Genomic DNA, 16,837 nt, shown 5'->3' on the forward strand with positions numbered 1-16,837 from the left:
GCTGGGAGATGCAGGAGGAACACTTGGGAGATGAAGGTAGCTCCACTGTTACGCCCATGTGCTGAGCACCGCAGGGCTGACAAGGCTCCTACTGCCTACAGGAGAGGAGCTGTATGGACTCAAGTCCTCAAAACTAGTTTTGTTACTCTCCTGAAGAACGGCGTACCACCGCCTGTTTGTTGGCCTCCCTCTGATGGCGAAGGTTCCTGTTTTGTACCTCTCAGAAGATGTCTACCATGCGCTGCCGAACACTGCCTCTCAAACAGCACCAGGAGCAGCTGCCAAGCAAAGATAATTGCTGCACACAGATCACTGTAAGCGGGGCTAGGACTTGTCAATCGTTCCAACACAACAGAAGCATAAAATAAAGCTGAGGATCTGACAGTGAAAGATAAACTCAACACCAACTGAAAGCTAAGCTCTTCCAATCTTTTTTTTTTTAATGCTACTTCCCTGACTCGCTGCAGCGGAACCACAGCACACTGCAGCCTCCTGTTTTGCCAGTAGCATCTCATGGAGCCAGTGCCCTTTTGGCCTATGGTCTCTAGTCATCGCTCTTCTGACAGTGGCACTGGAGTCATGAACGTGGGCTGTAACGAACACCGTTTTGCTTTACAGAAACCAACTCCTAGGCCAACGGCACCTGGAAAGCCTCTAGCTAAGGCAGGGGCTCCCAAGCCAGCTGAGCTCAGGAAACAGAACCCACCGTTCTCAAGAGAGGGAAGAAACTTTTCCAAACAGTAAAATCTCTTGGTATTATTTCACTCTGGTTCACAGCTTGGCTTGAACAGGCTAACCTCTGAAGAGGGAAAGGAAAACAAGTCATGCTATGCAAGGGTTATCTCTTGACGCAACTATTTGAACGGAAGCAAGACAAAAGACAATAGTAACATTAATCTGAATTGTGGGAGCACCTACCAATACTAACCGTTTGGAAAACGGATCTAAAGCAAATAGCTGAAAGATATTCATACGCCTTTTGACCTCATGCAGAAAGAAAAAAAAAAAAAACAAACCTCAGAGCCTACTGTGTTTCTCTGTTCTCTGGCCCTGCTCCCTCTTTACTCCTTCTGAACCTTACCAATGAGGAGCTCAGGAACATTTCAAGCAGGTTTCCAATTCAAAAGACAACAATTAACTCAGATGGAGGAAGAAAAGGAAGAAAGAAGAGGAAAGTACTCATTCACTGCAGTATAATCTCCTCTCTGCACAGACACACAATATCACAAAATGTTTCTCAAACCCAGACACAGCTTCGCAGCCAGACAAAAGCACATTTTAGGACAGACTTTTGGGATTCAAGTCATGCAGCCGGTGAGGTCCTGCACCAAGAGAGTTAGCACATTATAAGGAACGAGCAGCCACTTTCCTCTTGCTTATGGGCTACGTTGGAAGTGATAAATCTTGGGCTGTGGCAGCAGTCACACATAAACACGGTCCAGGAGATGGTATGCAAGCAACAAATACCATCAACCAACAGTCTACTCAATACCTCTGCCTGATTTGGCACACCCAGGTCCAGCAATAAAACTTACTGCTACTGACTGGAAAGCGTTATTACCACAGTCAGCAGATCTTCGGCTTCCCAAAAGAATGAGGGCTTCTAATTTCTTCATGTAGATGCTAGGGAATAAGCATAAGAAGCAAGACCCAGAAAGGCCCACAGACTTCAGCATTGGCTCTTGACTGCATTCTGCTTCCTACAGACCTGTCAGCTTGCTCCAGGATGTGGAGCACCTGCAGCATAGAAGTGGTTTATGGGCAGCCTTGCATCAGGTGGATTTCTGTAGGACCAGGAGAACAACAATGCGAAGGGCCAGCGTTACCCCATTCCAGGCACTATGATATTCTCTGCTTATGAAACAGATGAGTTGTTTCAGGACAGGTTGTACTTCAGGGCAGATTAAAAACAGCAGGAAAGCTATCCTCTGCTCCTACACGGGCTTCAGGAAGGGAGGGAAAGCACTTCCCATCCCCTGGCAATAGTCCTAAAGTCTGACTGCATAACATTAAAAAAAAAAAAAAACAAACAAGACAGCATCGTGTCCATGGAGCTTCTGTTTGCCAGGCAGCTAATACCACCACAGACAAGTGGTAGGACAGCTCAGACTTCAAGCGACCTGAAGAAACTTCACCATCCCTTCCACTGGACACGAGCTTTCTGCAGCTTCCTTCAAACCAGCCCCAGTTCTCTTCTCCTCTCCACCTCTACCTCCAGGCGGTGGCAGGCCGCAGTGCCTGTCACTGCCCCACTGACTGGGCAGTCTGCTGTTGGCTTCACACAAGTTCACTGCAGGCCTTGATCAAAGCCCTGAGATTCAACGCACTTGCTGGATGACCGATGGCTACAGCGCTCGCAGAGAGCTCGAACAGGAAAACAAGACTCTCCTTCGGAGGCAGACTGTGCCACCTCTGCAGAGCGACACACTACAGCAAGTCAAAGCTGAGAGCTGCATCTGACCCTAACCACAGAAACCAAAATACTGGATTAACGTCATAATAAGAGTATATAGGGACAAAGTGGCAGCTTTCACAAGGCACAGAGCTTCAAGGCGAGACCAAAAACATGCATCAGAGCAAACTGAAGACTCATGCTGCTGGGACACTGAAAAGCAATCACTTCTTACAACAGTCACGTTCGTCTGGGGGTAATGCTGCACCACCTACACCAGTTTGTGTCCCCAGCTGGCCAGCTCTTAAGGAGGCATTACTGCCCGAGAGCATGCAGCGCAGGTCACATCTGTACGCAGCAGCCCAGCAAGGATAAGAGACTGTGGAAGAAAAAAAGCAGCACAATCCTGAAGAGTTTGGACTTTCTGACATGGAGTGGAAAGAAGTAGTTACCCCTTTGCCAACAGGCAGAATAAGACCTAGAAGCATCTTTAAACAAAAGCAAGCTCCTTTTTGCAAATGGCAGCACATTATCTTAATGCTATCAAGAGAGCAGACTTCAGAATTCTAAGAACAATGATAAAAATATTGAAGATCTGATTTGCTTTTCTACATTTATTCCTCATCTCCTTTCTGTATCACAGTCATATTATAAAATGAACATTTAAGGTTGAATTCCCCATTACCTTAAGCTCAGTCACATGTACTGGAATGAAATCCTTGCACACCATAAGGTTGTATTTTATGACCCTACCCAAAGTGCTGGAGTAGTGGGGGGAGTGCTGTGGGTCGAGGCAGACAATAAGGCAGGCCACAAGAGTGAACGTTTCCATTTTAATCACACACTCACCAAGACATATTCACTTACTGAGATATGTTCAAATACAAGCAAAGCCACACAATCTGGAAGTTTGATTTTAGAACCAATTAATGTAGTTCTGCTAATAAAGTTGGGAACGGCTTGTTTTTTTAAATGGCATATCCCAAACACAATCTGATATCCTGCAGGAGAGGGGGTTTTTTTGGTGCAACTCTGGAAGTTAGAGATCCAACCCCCGCGGGGTTTTCTATGGCAGCTGCATGACTGACTGGCCTTTGCAAGTCTTCTATTTTACATCCACTTATTTCATACTTCATTTACCAGATTTAAGAAAACAAACACACGTTATCACAGCACAAAGGTGTTATAACAAGGAGTTTAAAGGAAAAAAACATAGGTTTTCAAATAAAAACCATCTTAATTTAAGAGGGGGAAAAAAATATCCGATTACCAGAAGCCAGAGTAACATGGGCTTGAATCTGCAGTATTTAAAAAACAAAGAGAACTGAGTATGTTTTAACATATTTAACAGGCTGGTTACAATTGCCAACTAGACGAAAAAAATATCAGTCAAACACAAATGAAAAATCCTGCAAAGAGAAAGTTGCCCAACTGCCCAGTTGCGTGCACAGTGACATTAAGCAGCACACATGCATAGGAAACATGCAACCTACATGCCCCAAACCCACGCAGAAGCCCGGCGGGGCTGCATCTCAGCCTCAACATCACCTTGCCCTCCGCTGCGATTCGTGGGGTTTCCCATCGCGCCAGCAATGGGAGCGCCTTGCGCTCCAGGCCACCAGCACGTACTGAGCCGGCTGGGAGGCCTTCCCTTCCTGGAGATGCAAGACGCTTTGCTAAATAGGAACTCTAACGACTTAAAATTCTGCATCTTTCATTCCCCCCACCAGAAGCACACTGTCTGGTTGATCTCTAGTACGCCAGCTCAGCTGACCTAATTCCTCCTGTTATTCTGATGCTAGGAGACAAGCCAGGTGCATCTGCAGCCAGACAGAACATTATTGCCCTAAGCAACCAGTGATGCAGAATTTGATTTATTTCTATCAGCCCCTCTTGAAACAACCTTGCTTATTAAGCAAATGCAGCTTTGGAGATCCTCACTTTGCATTTCAAGAGCATCTTTATGTTTATGGTGGTATTTAAGGCCTGCGCATCATAAAGCAGGAGACATCACACAGTTAAAGCACCTCTTGCTATACACTAAGCACAAAAGAGGCTCTAAAGCTATCTGTTGGCAGGGCTCCTCCCTTGATTGTGCTGTGGACATTTATTATTAAATTTCTCAGAGAGGAACCATAACATCTGAAGACAATTAAGATGGCTTCTCTTAAGCAAAGTATGTTTAGGTCTGTACCTGAGAAACACTGCCTTGGAAGACCACATCACTCGTATTCACTTTCCATCAAGTTTGCCATTTACTATTGCTACATGAACATGAGTAACAGGGAAAAAAAAAAACCAAAAAAAAACCCCAAAACCACCCAACCAACAAAAAACAACAAGCAAAAAAAGCACATACTTCCTTTGAAAACAAAACCAAAAACCTTCTCTCCTCGACGTTGCAGATCAAAGACCACCATCTCTGCTGACCATCCCTGTGCTTAGCTTCTCACCTCCCACTGTATCTCGCTGCGTGCCGTGTGGTGAAGGCAGTCTGCCTCATGGAAGAGACATGTCCACTTCAGAGGACCAGAGATTCTCTAGGAGCTTCCCCAAAGCAAGCCAGAGCCATCCAGCTCAGATTCCTACCACCAACACCAGTTCTATGTTTGCTGTTTGCTAGTCTGCCTGTTGTGCAAAAGCTTTTCAGTTGCTATCAAGAGGTAGGAAGGCAGGGGGTGCAGGAAAGGGAGAGGAAAAAGGAAGACGCATGGAAGTGAACTGTATCCTCAATTCTCTGCTCATGCTTGAGCATTTGAAACATACAGTTTTATTGCAGTTTCACAATTTAGGTCAAGTCCAGACGGCCACAAAATCAAATCTTTTAATTGGGCTTTGGTTTGGACCTATAAATATTTGAAAGAAATTCAAACAGCAGTTCTCCATCTGAATTCAATCCCATCCAGCCACTGATTAGGAGGCACTTCTTCCCATCCATCTTTCAAGTCTCCACCGCCTTGCTTTGCTCACTCCAACCATATGCATTCAATCATCACAAGGATTTAAAACAGTGGAAACTTTTATAATGGAAACACTGATGGAGCTTCATGAAGAGCAGCATGAGTAGCACCTGAGCCGTTACCAGAGCTTTGCTGTCAAACTGTGAACACAACAGCCTACCAGTTTCCGATTACTCCTGGGAAACATTCCTTAATCTGTCATTATAGTCTGAGTAATGCTACCTTCCACAGGAGCTTTAGAGGCTATTAACTTCCACGTCGCCGGCTCTTCCATGACATCTTAATCATGTGAGAGGAACACAGGTATGTGCTTTACACACAGGATGAGTAAAACAGTGATCGTAATTTCAGAAATGCAACATGACCACTCCCTCTAAAAAAAGCCTATGACTCCTCTAAGGTCTATATTTAGTGGTCAACATTTGCTAGATGTTTCTGTGACCTGCACAGTGGGGTACCCAGCTAGCGAAGCCAACATAAAACAGAAGTTCAAGACTAAAATTCTCTGTTCTCCATAAACATAGCCATTTTGGTCCACTAAACTCTCAAGCTTCATCCTACAGAACTACTGGCAGAGGCCAGTTGGATTTTCAGTCCTTTTCCCCTTCTAGCTCTAAATTAAGCCAGATCCAATCTTCAGTAACAGAATGATACCCTTCAACAGATGCGAGGATGCTGACGGAGCGGGATGGCAGACACCCCTTTCTTGTCCGCAGCGCAAACAGAAAGAGGATTGCTTGGCAGTTCAGAGAAGCCTGCACTTTACACCCACTCACCGGGCAATTTGCCAGCTTCGCTCAGCAGTGGAATTAAAACAGGATTTAACCAAGCAGGCAGCCTGACCTCAGGAGTGTGATCTCCCAGACACAGAGTACCTCCTTAGTCATTCCAAGTGTCACAGTGGAGCCCTGTCTCCTGAGATGGGGCACCCGAACAGTGCTGAGGAACAAGATCCTGCATTAGGTGGCACGAGAGGTGGCGAGACAAGGAGGTGACACTGCAGCAACACTGATTCATCCGACATCACACTCATCAGCGAAGCACTGCAGCAGAAGCAAGCGGTGCTGGAGGGCACACCAAAGGACACTGCTGTACACGGAGCTCCAGAGGTCCCGGGGGACAGCGGGAGGCACGTACACAAGATGTGGACTAGCAGTTAAAGGCTCCGTATCGGAAAAGGGTGACAGTGCAGACAGCACAACAGAACATCACAGCCCAACAGCCCTGATCCTAATGATCACAAGGACTTTCTATACAGCAACAATAGAACAAGCCTGTTATTACTTGGCTCTCAAGACCAGCCCAGGGTGACTGATCATTAAGCTGAGAAGCATTTGTTCTGCCACCCATGCCTTAATCCATCTGCACAAGAAAAACTGCACTGCAAGGACTCCATGTTCTTTGTCTCCAGGAGCTCCAGGTGATACAGTCACTCCAGCAGAAATATTTTTGGTGAGTCTGTACTGCATGAGCGAGTTTAAGCACTACTTTCAGCTCATCCCGAGCTGGTGAGTACAATAAGCCAACTTGACACAAAATTATGGAAAGCAGACCCTCAGGTAACCTAGGCTAGACCAGAAACTCAGCAGCGCAGTGCCCTGCATGACGTTAACAGCTATGTTTCTACAACCTGTCCATCCCACCTGTGCAAAAATTAGAAAACAAAACAGAACACCCAATACCCACACAAGCACAGTCATAGCTAGGCTGCTTTAAGAAGCAAGCTCAGATCACAGCATACAACTAGGGAAAACGTGCCAGTAAAATAATCCTTCTTCCTATTTCATACAGGAAAACACTTTCTAATATCCAAAGCATGATTTATGTCCAGGAATAGCAGATTTTTCTTGCCCTAGCACCAACACAGCCACATGTGAGATCTTCAGTTGACACGTATTCAACCAACCTTCCTGGGGCAGCTGGCACAGCAGAGGGAAGAAAACATACCCAGGACCTCCCGTTGCCCCAAAGATCTTAGTTACATGTAAGAACCTACTTCTTACTAGTGCTGGAAGAAGCCGTCTAGCGCACAGTGCTCCCAGGGTCTGACAAGTTCAAGAGTTACCTTCCTACCATTGAATCCCCTTAGCTAATCGAGTGGTCTCTGATCACAGAGTCAATGTCCTGAGTCAGAAAAGAAACCAAAGCAAGTCCCATACACCAGACCACATGCTACTAAGCTTTCAGTATCAACACACGAGTTGAGCTGATCCTCAGAGTTTTGGAAATCCATTTTCTAAGAAACCTCATTTCCAGACCAAGTCCTCATGCAGCAGAAACCACCATTTGTATCTTTGCTGTCACTAATTTCCACCTTAAGGAACGAGAGCTCATTTTGGCTGTCTTTAAAGAGTAAAAAGACTTCTGTTCTCCAGATGTCTCTCTAGACTGCTGCACTCGCCTCGACTGCTGCAGTCTGGAGACCCAACTCCAGCCCCTCCGCAATCCAGCGGAGGAGTCGGGCAGGGATCGTTCAGTAGCAACTAATGCACCCTGCATATGGAGGAATCCGGTTTTTACTTTATGCCAAACATCTCCTGTGCCTAGGAAAGATCCGCACCACGACTCCATACAGACACTAAATAGACAGCACTTTTAGAAACGCAATACTATATGATTTATCCTCTTTTTGAGCAGGGGCTCTCACATTAGGCTCCTAGACTATTCACAGCACCCCTCACTAATACACGAGCACATAATAATGGAAATTTGCATATTTCATTTTGTGAGCCATTCTCATGTAATGATGCTGCTCTTAGGACTCCAGTGAGGGGATCTATAAAAGTCCAGACACTGCACTTTTACGCATTAAACATTCACCAGTATCATTTATTCCTAGGAAGCTGCTTCTTTTGTCATTATTTATGAACCAGTATCACAAAGATCTATGAAACTAGAAGGAACACAGCAATTTTCCTGGATTTGAAGGACAAAATTAAGTGTGCCAGGGTGAGAGCTGCTGTCAGTATTAAATATCAGCACCGCAAGTGTCTGTCTGGGGCAAACCTGGCATTACATCAAAAATGGAGTTGTATGAGGCCTAGTTAGCATTAGCTTTTAACTAGGAAAATGCAAATGAAAGCATCATTGGCTGTAATCACTTGCTTAAGCCGCTGTGGTTTTGGCAACCATTTCCTTGCGTGTAAGGAACACACGAGTAAAAGTGCAGAGGAAGGGACGACACAAAATGCAACGATAGGCAAAGCTACAGGGCAACATTAAGATTCACGGGAAGCATTTTCTCCTTTTTCCTCTGTGATGTTGTAATACAAGAATAAGCCTCTTCAGTTTTAGCCTAAAAGTAAGGGCTCAACTAACTGCAACTATGACGTTTTCGAGGGTAAATATACATGCAGCTATGAATGAAGCAACCAATCTTGTATCAGAGGACGAAGGTGAGTAATAAGTAGTCTTCTCCACAAAATAAGGAAAGGTGGGCAGAAGCCAGCGTTCCACAGAACTGCACTTTATCTTTGCAGATAATTTACTCTCACACACCTCCTAAGCAGACACAGAGCAAGGCCAAACACTCAGACGCATTACACACACACAGCGTAGGCGGGTGGACCGCATCAGACTGTGTCTGATGACCGATCACCTTACACCAGAGGAGACTCCACACCCTGGTAGCACTATATAACACCCAGTGCCACCTAAGTCATCTCATTTTGTCCAAGACATCAAATTACCCAAGTCACACAAGGAGTCTCTGACAAAGCTGGTAACTAACGTATACCTGGGCATGCTTTGAGCCCAGGACCATTCTCAAGTTCCTGTTTTGTGGTATCTTACACAGCTTCTCGCTAATATCTCACCAGGCTACACTGCTATACACAGAGTTTAACTAAAGCTCATTTGCCATCACATAAGGAGAAAAACACATTGCTGCAGTTCTAACAGTGATGAAATCACTCCTTTTGCAGGAAATGTCTTTGAGCTGCTTCCTACCCAGCAGTTATTTGAAGCAGGGCGAGGAACAGAACATGAACAAAGGTTTTGAAAGAGCTGCAATAAGCAAATCCAGCAGCATAACGCTTCATACAAATGCAAACTATAGAGGAAGTGCAGGAGCAGCCACTCACTCCCTCAGCTGAAAAGTTATTAAGTCAGCTTAGAAGGTACGGAGGAGAACAAAAAACCACGAGATCTAATGCCCCAAGCGGCCTGTGCCCAGAGGAAACTTCCCCAGCTCTCTGACCTACTCTGCAGCACGCACCAGGCCAGAGGTGGTCACCGTTTTGCAAGACCAGCTCTAAACGGTGGCTCAGGAGCGACGCACAGCTGGCCTCCTACCCAAAGGATATTTCCAAGAAGCAATCCCGCTCCCAGCAGCCTTGCCTCCCTCCCGCCAAAACAACGCCAGGCATTAAACACTTTCCAAGGACCCGGCCACCCGCAGCACCTCGCCGTAACCCCCTGCCCCGGCAGAGGGGGAGAGAGCGGGTGACACAGCCCCGGGGGGCCGCAGGGCCGGGGTGACGCGGGCAGACTACACCACCCAGAAGGCATTGCAAACAGGCTGTACCAACCGGCTGGGACTCGTGTTTGGGGTGACGCGGAGGCCACCGGAGCCAATCCACGGGAGAAGGAGGAATGTCAACAAACACGGCGGCCTGCAGGACACGTGATATCAGGGACAGGGCCGGCAGCTCCAGATAAGCCACCCCAGGGCCACCCGGGGGGTCCGGCGGAGCCAGCGGTCACGCAGCCGTGTATCAGACCGTAGGGCGGCACAGGCTGTACCGACACACCGCACGCCAGCCCCTCCATCCAGAAACAGAAGGGCTCCATTTTAGGCTTTTAGATCCTGCAGCGGTTGTTTTTTTTTTAAAAAGCATCACAAACGTCAGAGAAAACTTGCCCCGTAACCCAGCAGGATTTTTTAAACTAAAAATTCAAGGGGGGGGGGGGGGGGGGAAGTCATTGGATAACTTGGGTTTCAGGGCAGATCAGTTTTAGCTCCTTAGATTAGATCTTCAGAGCTGACTTTGAAGGAAAAAGCAACTGCGGGAAACCACAATAATCTAAAAATGTCTGCTGCAATTTTTAACACTTAGCGATTGCCACAAGGACAACAGAAAAACGCAAATGAAAATCCTGAGACAATCATATGCTACAAAGTCACGCTCGCACTATTTTTACATTGCTTAGGGAAAATAAATTTTCTTAGGGAGTATATCCAGACCAGAGAAAGAAAATAAAAGGTAGGCATGCCAAGAATAACTACTGTAATTTTATTTCTAACATTTTGAGAACTTATGAGCTTCCAACACAGACACATCCACCACACACCGCATTTCACTGCATAACATCCTGGGAGCAGGAGCTCCCACCTCAACTCCCAACTGCATAAAAGTTCTGTGATCCAGACAACAATTAATACATGATCTGCTCAGCCGTGTTTGTTTATCTTTCCCTAACTTATCAGAAGACTTCCCCCCTGAGAATACATGTTTGATTACAAACATCTGTTAAAAACTGAAATTCCACAAACTCCATTCAACCTCTCCCAAACCCAGAATGCTTTGCCACAATTGAATGTATTTACCTGGAAGTCATACAAGGCAACGATGTTTTCATGTTTCAATTCCTAGAAAAAGCAAAAAACAAAGACCATAAGCTAGGAGCAACAATGGACATACAGAACAAAGACTGAAGAAAACAAGTCAGTCTACTTTTACCTTAAGTATTTTTATTTCCTTGCCCAGCAGAGTTTGAGATTTTGCAAGGTTTTTCTTGTTAATGCATTTCACAGCTACTTCCACCTCAGGTTTCTGAAAGAGTGCATATGTCATTCAATAATAAATGTAAATTTCACCATTAATTTACATTAGGATAAGCAGCCTCTTAGCAGATCACAAATACTACTGAAAGAAGTGTCTTGCAGCAGCGGTAAAGGCCTCTCACTTTGTATCCTAAATGCTGATCCCTCACTTGTTTAGACTTGCCCTTTCCTGAATTATGCTTGTCAGCCCAAGGAGAAAAACCCAAGGTTTGGGTTTTTGTTACTACTTTATATGATGATTATCCCCTTATTCAATCACTAGAAATAAACACACTGTGGGAGCCATGGCTTATCCCAAGCCCTAATGATGGAAAATCCACTGCCGGATTGGTTTCCTTTTATTTACCAGTGAGCGATTTCCCCTCCTGTTGGAAAAATTAAGTGGAAAAAGGCAAAACTTCAGAGACACACAAAAAAAACCCCCACACCACCAAAGCCCAAAGCAAGAGCCATCTACACACTTCACAGATGGCGTGGGGGGATTTTTGTTTACTTGATTTCAAGCTAAGGGCCAGTTTTGGCAAGCAGGACGTCTCTGCGGACACCTCCGCGGCCGTTTGCCGGCCCCCAGCCCCGCTCTGGCCAGCCGCAAGGTGAAGCCACCTGCCCGGGTCCTGCTGGGGCACACGCCTGCCTCCCAAATAAACTCCAGAATAACAATAATAAATAACAATAAATACGTCTACCACCACCAGAGCTGCCCCAGAGGCCGGGGCCGATGCCCAGGCTAAGAATAGCTGCCGCAGCCCAGCAGGGACGGGGCGACCGGGATGCGGTGCCCAGCTCGGCCCAGACCAAAACATAAATTAAAAAAAAAAAAAAAAAAAAAAAAAGGCAGGAAAAAAGAAAAAAAGAAGAGATTATTCACCTCTTTGTGCCTGCCTTTGAAGACGACGGCGAAGGCTCCGTGCCCGATCAGGTCCTTCCTGCTGAACTCAAACTTTCCCACCGTCTCCATGGCGCTGCGCCGGGGGGTCCCCGGAGCCGGCGGGGAGACTGCGGCCGGGACGGCTTCAGAGCTGCAAAGGGACGAGGAGGAGGAGGATGGCGGTGATGAAGGAGCTCCCTTTAAAGAAAATTAAACCTCTCCCAATCCAAACACAGCGGGGCACGCACACACACACACACACACACACACACACACAACCCCCGCCGCCCCCCGAAGAGCAGTCAGGAGCCGGAGACCCGCGGGCGGGGGGAGCCTCTCTCCTGTCAGCCCCCCGGCAGCTCAGCGCCGGGCTCCTCTCCCCCACCTCGCCCTCGTCCATGGGCTGCCTCTTCCTGCAGAACGGCCGGGAGCTGGTCATTGTTAGAGGCCGGGGAGAAGTTGGCTCCTCAGCAGCGGGCCTTCCCCATCTCTTCCTCAGGACAGACCGGCGCGGCTCCTCCGGCGGCCGCTTCAGGCGGGGCTCCCCATGCCGAGCCCCGGCCCTCCCCGCCTCGCAGGCGCGGCTTCGCGAAGAGTCCACCTTAAGCGCGAGCCACCTTAACGCCCGGTCCACCTTAACGGGAGCGGTCCACCTTAAGCGCGAGTCCACCTTAAGGGCCGCCTGCGCCCCCCGACTGTTTGTACACAGCGGGGCCGGGGTTACCCCGAGGGTCCCGCCGCACGCCCGGGTCTCGCCGCCCGCCCGGGCCTCGCCGCCCGCCCGCGCCCAGACAAAGCTCTGCGGGCCGCGGCGCGGACGAGAAGAGGGTGCCGGCCCCGGCGGCCGCGGCGCAAGCGCGGTGCGCGGCAGTGGCGGGGGCAGGCACGGAGGCGGCGGCGGCGGCCACCTGAGGCGGAGGGGGCCGAGCCCGACGCATTTAAAGGCGCCGCCCGCGGCCGGCCCTGAGTCAGCCCGGTCCCTCGTGCCCCTCCGCTGCTCGTGGGGCTGGGAACAGGAGGGCTCCTGCCGGTTCCTGCGACCCCCCCCCCGCCCCGAGCCTTTGAGAAATGTTTCTAACAACTAAATAAATGGGTCCGTTTGGGTGAATTTTTAAAAATTCACCACAGGATCCGTGACGGGGCCCAGGTGCGACCCAAGGGGCAGAGGTGGGACCCGGTCCCACCACCTGCAAAGCCCCTTCTTCTCCCACAGGATGGCCCACCCCCTCCACATGCCCTGGCCCTTTGCCTCATGCCTGTGTGCTGCGGCCGGCGGCTGCTCCATCCTCTGTTCCTCTGAGGGGAGCAAACCAGGCCTCCAGCACGCACCGAGGGGTGATGGAGGGCGCCTCCATCGAGCTCTCCTCTGAGAAACCTTTCCAGACGCTCTACTCCGGAGCTCAACATGAAATCGTTGTTGCGATGAGAAACCTTTCCCAGCCTGAGCCGGGTGCTCGGTTTGGCCATCCTCAATCTCTCGCTTGTGCAGTAGCCCGCAAGCTTTGCCCTGTGGGTGCGGGCCCGCGGGTCATTCCCTCCATTGCAGGAACCTCTCACACATTTCACCCATCCCCTGCTCCAGGCTGCCCAAACCTGCTCCCGCCAGCCGTGGTGGTGCCCAGACCGCTTACGCACTCGCTCCGTTTCATCTGCATCCTTATCAAAACGTCCAAAGCGGAACATCACATTCCAGCTGCAGAGAAAATAACGCCTCACGGGCAGCACCCCTCCTCGCACGTTCCAGTCTGAAGTTTGCTTTTTACACAATTGCGCGGTATCGACCCGTATGCCGACCTGTATCAGCACTGCAATACCAAACACGCCCTGCCCTTACAATGCCGGCGGCTCTACAGATACGTGATGCAAAGGGCGCTCAGTATCGTGACGCTGAGCATCTGCACTTATCGCTGTTTTCAGCAAAAATTAGGAACAAGCAGCACCTCACAGCATCAGACCCTGTTTTCTACACAAAAGCAGTGGCTGACTGATAGGATGTCTGGCCTGTGGTCTGTTGCCCTTGGTTGCTACATAACTCATGTTCAGGTACCATCCTGTGCATAAAATTTTGGTGGAAAAATGACAGCATATACCAAACGCCGATATAAAAGTCGCAGCGCCTGACCGGTGGTAATTTGCATCTCAAGTTCCAGCAGATATTTAGTGCTTAGTGAGAACTGTAAAAGTGATAAGGGGTATTCTTCAATGGGAGTTTGATAACAAGGTCTGTTGAAGTGGCCTTTAAACCAAACCAAGACCAGAGTACATTTGTGATTTTAAAATTTAAAAAATTACTTTGTTAAAAAATACAATATACTTGGCTACTTGTTTTCTTTCTCACTTCGAGGCCTGTGCCGTCCATGAGGTCTACAATTTCAGGCTTTTGTCAATGATCACAAGAGGTTAATTCAGAAATTGACACAGAAACCGGTAAAAACAGCAAACATCATCAAACTTGCAAAAAAAATCAAGCCGCTTGGCAAATGACAGACGCAGGAATTTCTTTCACCAGTTGTAAAAAGCCGCTGTCTCTAATGCAGAACATAACAGTTGCAAAAGTTTAAGGCAGGAAGTGAAGAAAATGTTTTGAAACTTCTTAGATGATTTCTAAGCAGGCAAAATCTCGTATCCCTCTTCACTGGAAAACAGCCAGGGCACCATGGTTAGCAAGTGCACTCTTGCAAGAACTGCGGTAAAATCTCTAGTGACCACAGGTGTCTCTGCCTTTACTTTCCTAGCACGGCAAAGACACGCAGTCCTGGTGCAGGGCGAAGGAGGAAGTTGATATGCGTGCTGTTCAGCTAGAGGCCAACATATCACAGCGATGAATGTTCTTTGTTCTGTACTGCCTGTGCTTATTTGTTCCTTCATGTGCTGATGGTTGTGAAAAAAATGTTTAGCTTAAATTGGTTTTGATTAAACGTGGGTTCTAAGGTAGCTTTCCGCATGCAGCTACATACAGAGCGGGGCGGTAAAGACAGCCTCCTCTCTGTTGACGTGCTATTTTTATTCTAAGCAAACTGGGTTTGTTTTTAAGCAGACTCACTGGGTAGCTTTCTAGTGAATAAGTGGAACGTCAAACTAGCATAAGAATTGCGAAGGTACTCAGAGGTCTCTACAAGGATGAGGACCAAGTTGTACTGGATGCCATGCGCACACGAGGCACGACGCTTTCTTTGAACTGACAGTTTAACTTTTGTAGCAGTTAAATGTCTCTCAAATGTATCTTCCAAAAACAGGCTAGTGAAAAGATTTCAAACTTCTACAGAGCTTTAAAAACTTACCCAAGGACGACTAATAAATGTAATGTCGCTTGATAGCAAATACAGTTTTGAGGTATTTGGAGTGTACTCTGCCGACACATGGTAGTAGCAAAACATTTGTTCGTTTTGGAACAAAGGTGGCTGAAAAGCTTTTTAATTAAAAGTAGGATTCCTCAAATTTTTTTTCTGTGGTTTGCTGATTAAATACTTATGCTCTATCGTCAATTCTTCCCTGATGTCCAGAATTCAGTGAGAGTATGTTTAGGCCGACATCCAACACATGCAAATTCTGTTCTCCTCCCACAGTCTCCCTTTTGCTACTGATGAAAGTACTACCACCAGCAGGTATTCAGCTACTTCCTCAGATAGAGGCATTAATCTTTGAGGGGACAGAGTGTACAGTTCAATTTACTAATGCAAAACAGGGGTGGGGGAAGATCTACTGCTGTGATTTACGATGGGTGGAGAAAAATATAAGCATACACCCAACTGTGGGAAACCTTTGAATATTTTCTTGAAATTCTTTTTTTAATTTAATGCAACTTTATTCTTTTTTCTAATTCACATGTGAAGGAAAGCAACAGACAACTGATATCCTGATGACTCAGTTGATACTCTTTTCCAATGCCATGTTTTAATCAGTAGTCATAAATATGGCTGTTTCTACCTACCGGAATCCAAGAGTGCCATCCTTACTTCTGGGCTGCAGAGGTATGATATAATTATCTCTGACACCACCTCTATGCTGTGGAATTGGTTAAAGCTACAGAAGTATGAGGGACTTATGCAAGAACAAGCAAACTCTGAATAAAGATTTAGAATAAAGACAGAATAACGATTTCCATCTAGGGCTAAACTGTTCTCATCATAGTCCAGCCTATGGAATAAATTATGTATGTACCTCATCAGTAGCTCAAGGTGTGGCTGAAGCTCACGTAGGTACAACTACACTGGTTTTAAACAAGCTAACTCTTTTACCAGTAACCTGGAGCAACGTAGACTTCATTTTGGACTGCAAAGCCTAACTTGGAAGCTGGGTGGATGCTACGGAGGGCTGGTGCGTCCTCAGCTGCTTGCTGCTATGCGTACTTTGCTGTAGGTATCAGAGCTTCCGTGAACGCTTACATGAGACTTCAGTCCCATCCAGATATACCCAAAGAGCAAGATGTATCCACTTGACTATGTCTTCTAGGACGAGCGACATTTTACATTTGCTCCTATGTAGCAAAGACCTGCATTCACATATCCCAAAGAACCTGTGCCAGATGTGTGACATGTTTCTTGTTGCTGTTCTAGACAGTTTTGGCTGCCACAAGCATCTTCTGCAGGCCAGACAGCCCTCTTTCCCGAAACCCTAACGTTTTTGCTTTTCTAGTTCAGCAACTCCATCCCAGTGTTTCCCACACTGTTCCATGAGTGACCAGAAGCCCCACAGTGGCCACCCACAGAGTGGAACCAGAAGTATCTGGAAGGCATGGGGGAATCCTTGGCCAGATACAATCTCAAAGAACAAGTTCTTTCCCTTGCTGTATATCTCTATTTTGAAATCAAAGTTCTGCTTGACACAGAGGG

At 47.3% G+C, this 16,837-nt stretch overlaps 1 protein-coding gene across 3 annotated transcripts in view; it reads right to left on the reverse strand.

Moving 5' to 3' along the window:
• ULK1 (unc-51 like autophagy activating kinase 1) overlaps positions 1–12,505 on the reverse strand; it is an 83,606-nt gene extending 71,101 nt beyond the window's left edge. For 2 of the 3 annotated variants that reach the window (XM_076353117.1, XM_076353116.1), the window contains exons 1-3: positions 12,006–12,152; positions 11,034–11,126; positions 10,901–10,942 (exon numbers count right to left, since the gene is read on the reverse strand). In XM_076353117.1, the coding sequence (XP_076209232.1) occupies positions 10,901–10,942; positions 11,034–11,126; positions 12,006–12,095 (225 nt within the window). In that variant the 5' untranslated portion in view covers positions 12,096–12,152. Of the gene's footprint in view, positions 1–10,900; positions 10,943–11,033; positions 11,127–12,005; positions 12,204–12,390 lie in introns of those variants that run through there. The other variant, XM_076353118.1, reaches the window with a different exon arrangement.
• Positions 12,506–16,837: the final 4,332 nt, after the last annotated feature.

This window comes from Aptenodytes patagonicus, chromosome 15 (assembly GCF_965638725.1).
Source record: "Aptenodytes patagonicus chromosome 15, bAptPat1.pri.cur, whole genome shotgun sequence".
In the NCBI taxonomy this organism is placed as follows: domain Eukaryota; kingdom Metazoa; phylum Chordata; class Aves; order Sphenisciformes; family Spheniscidae; genus Aptenodytes; species Aptenodytes patagonicus.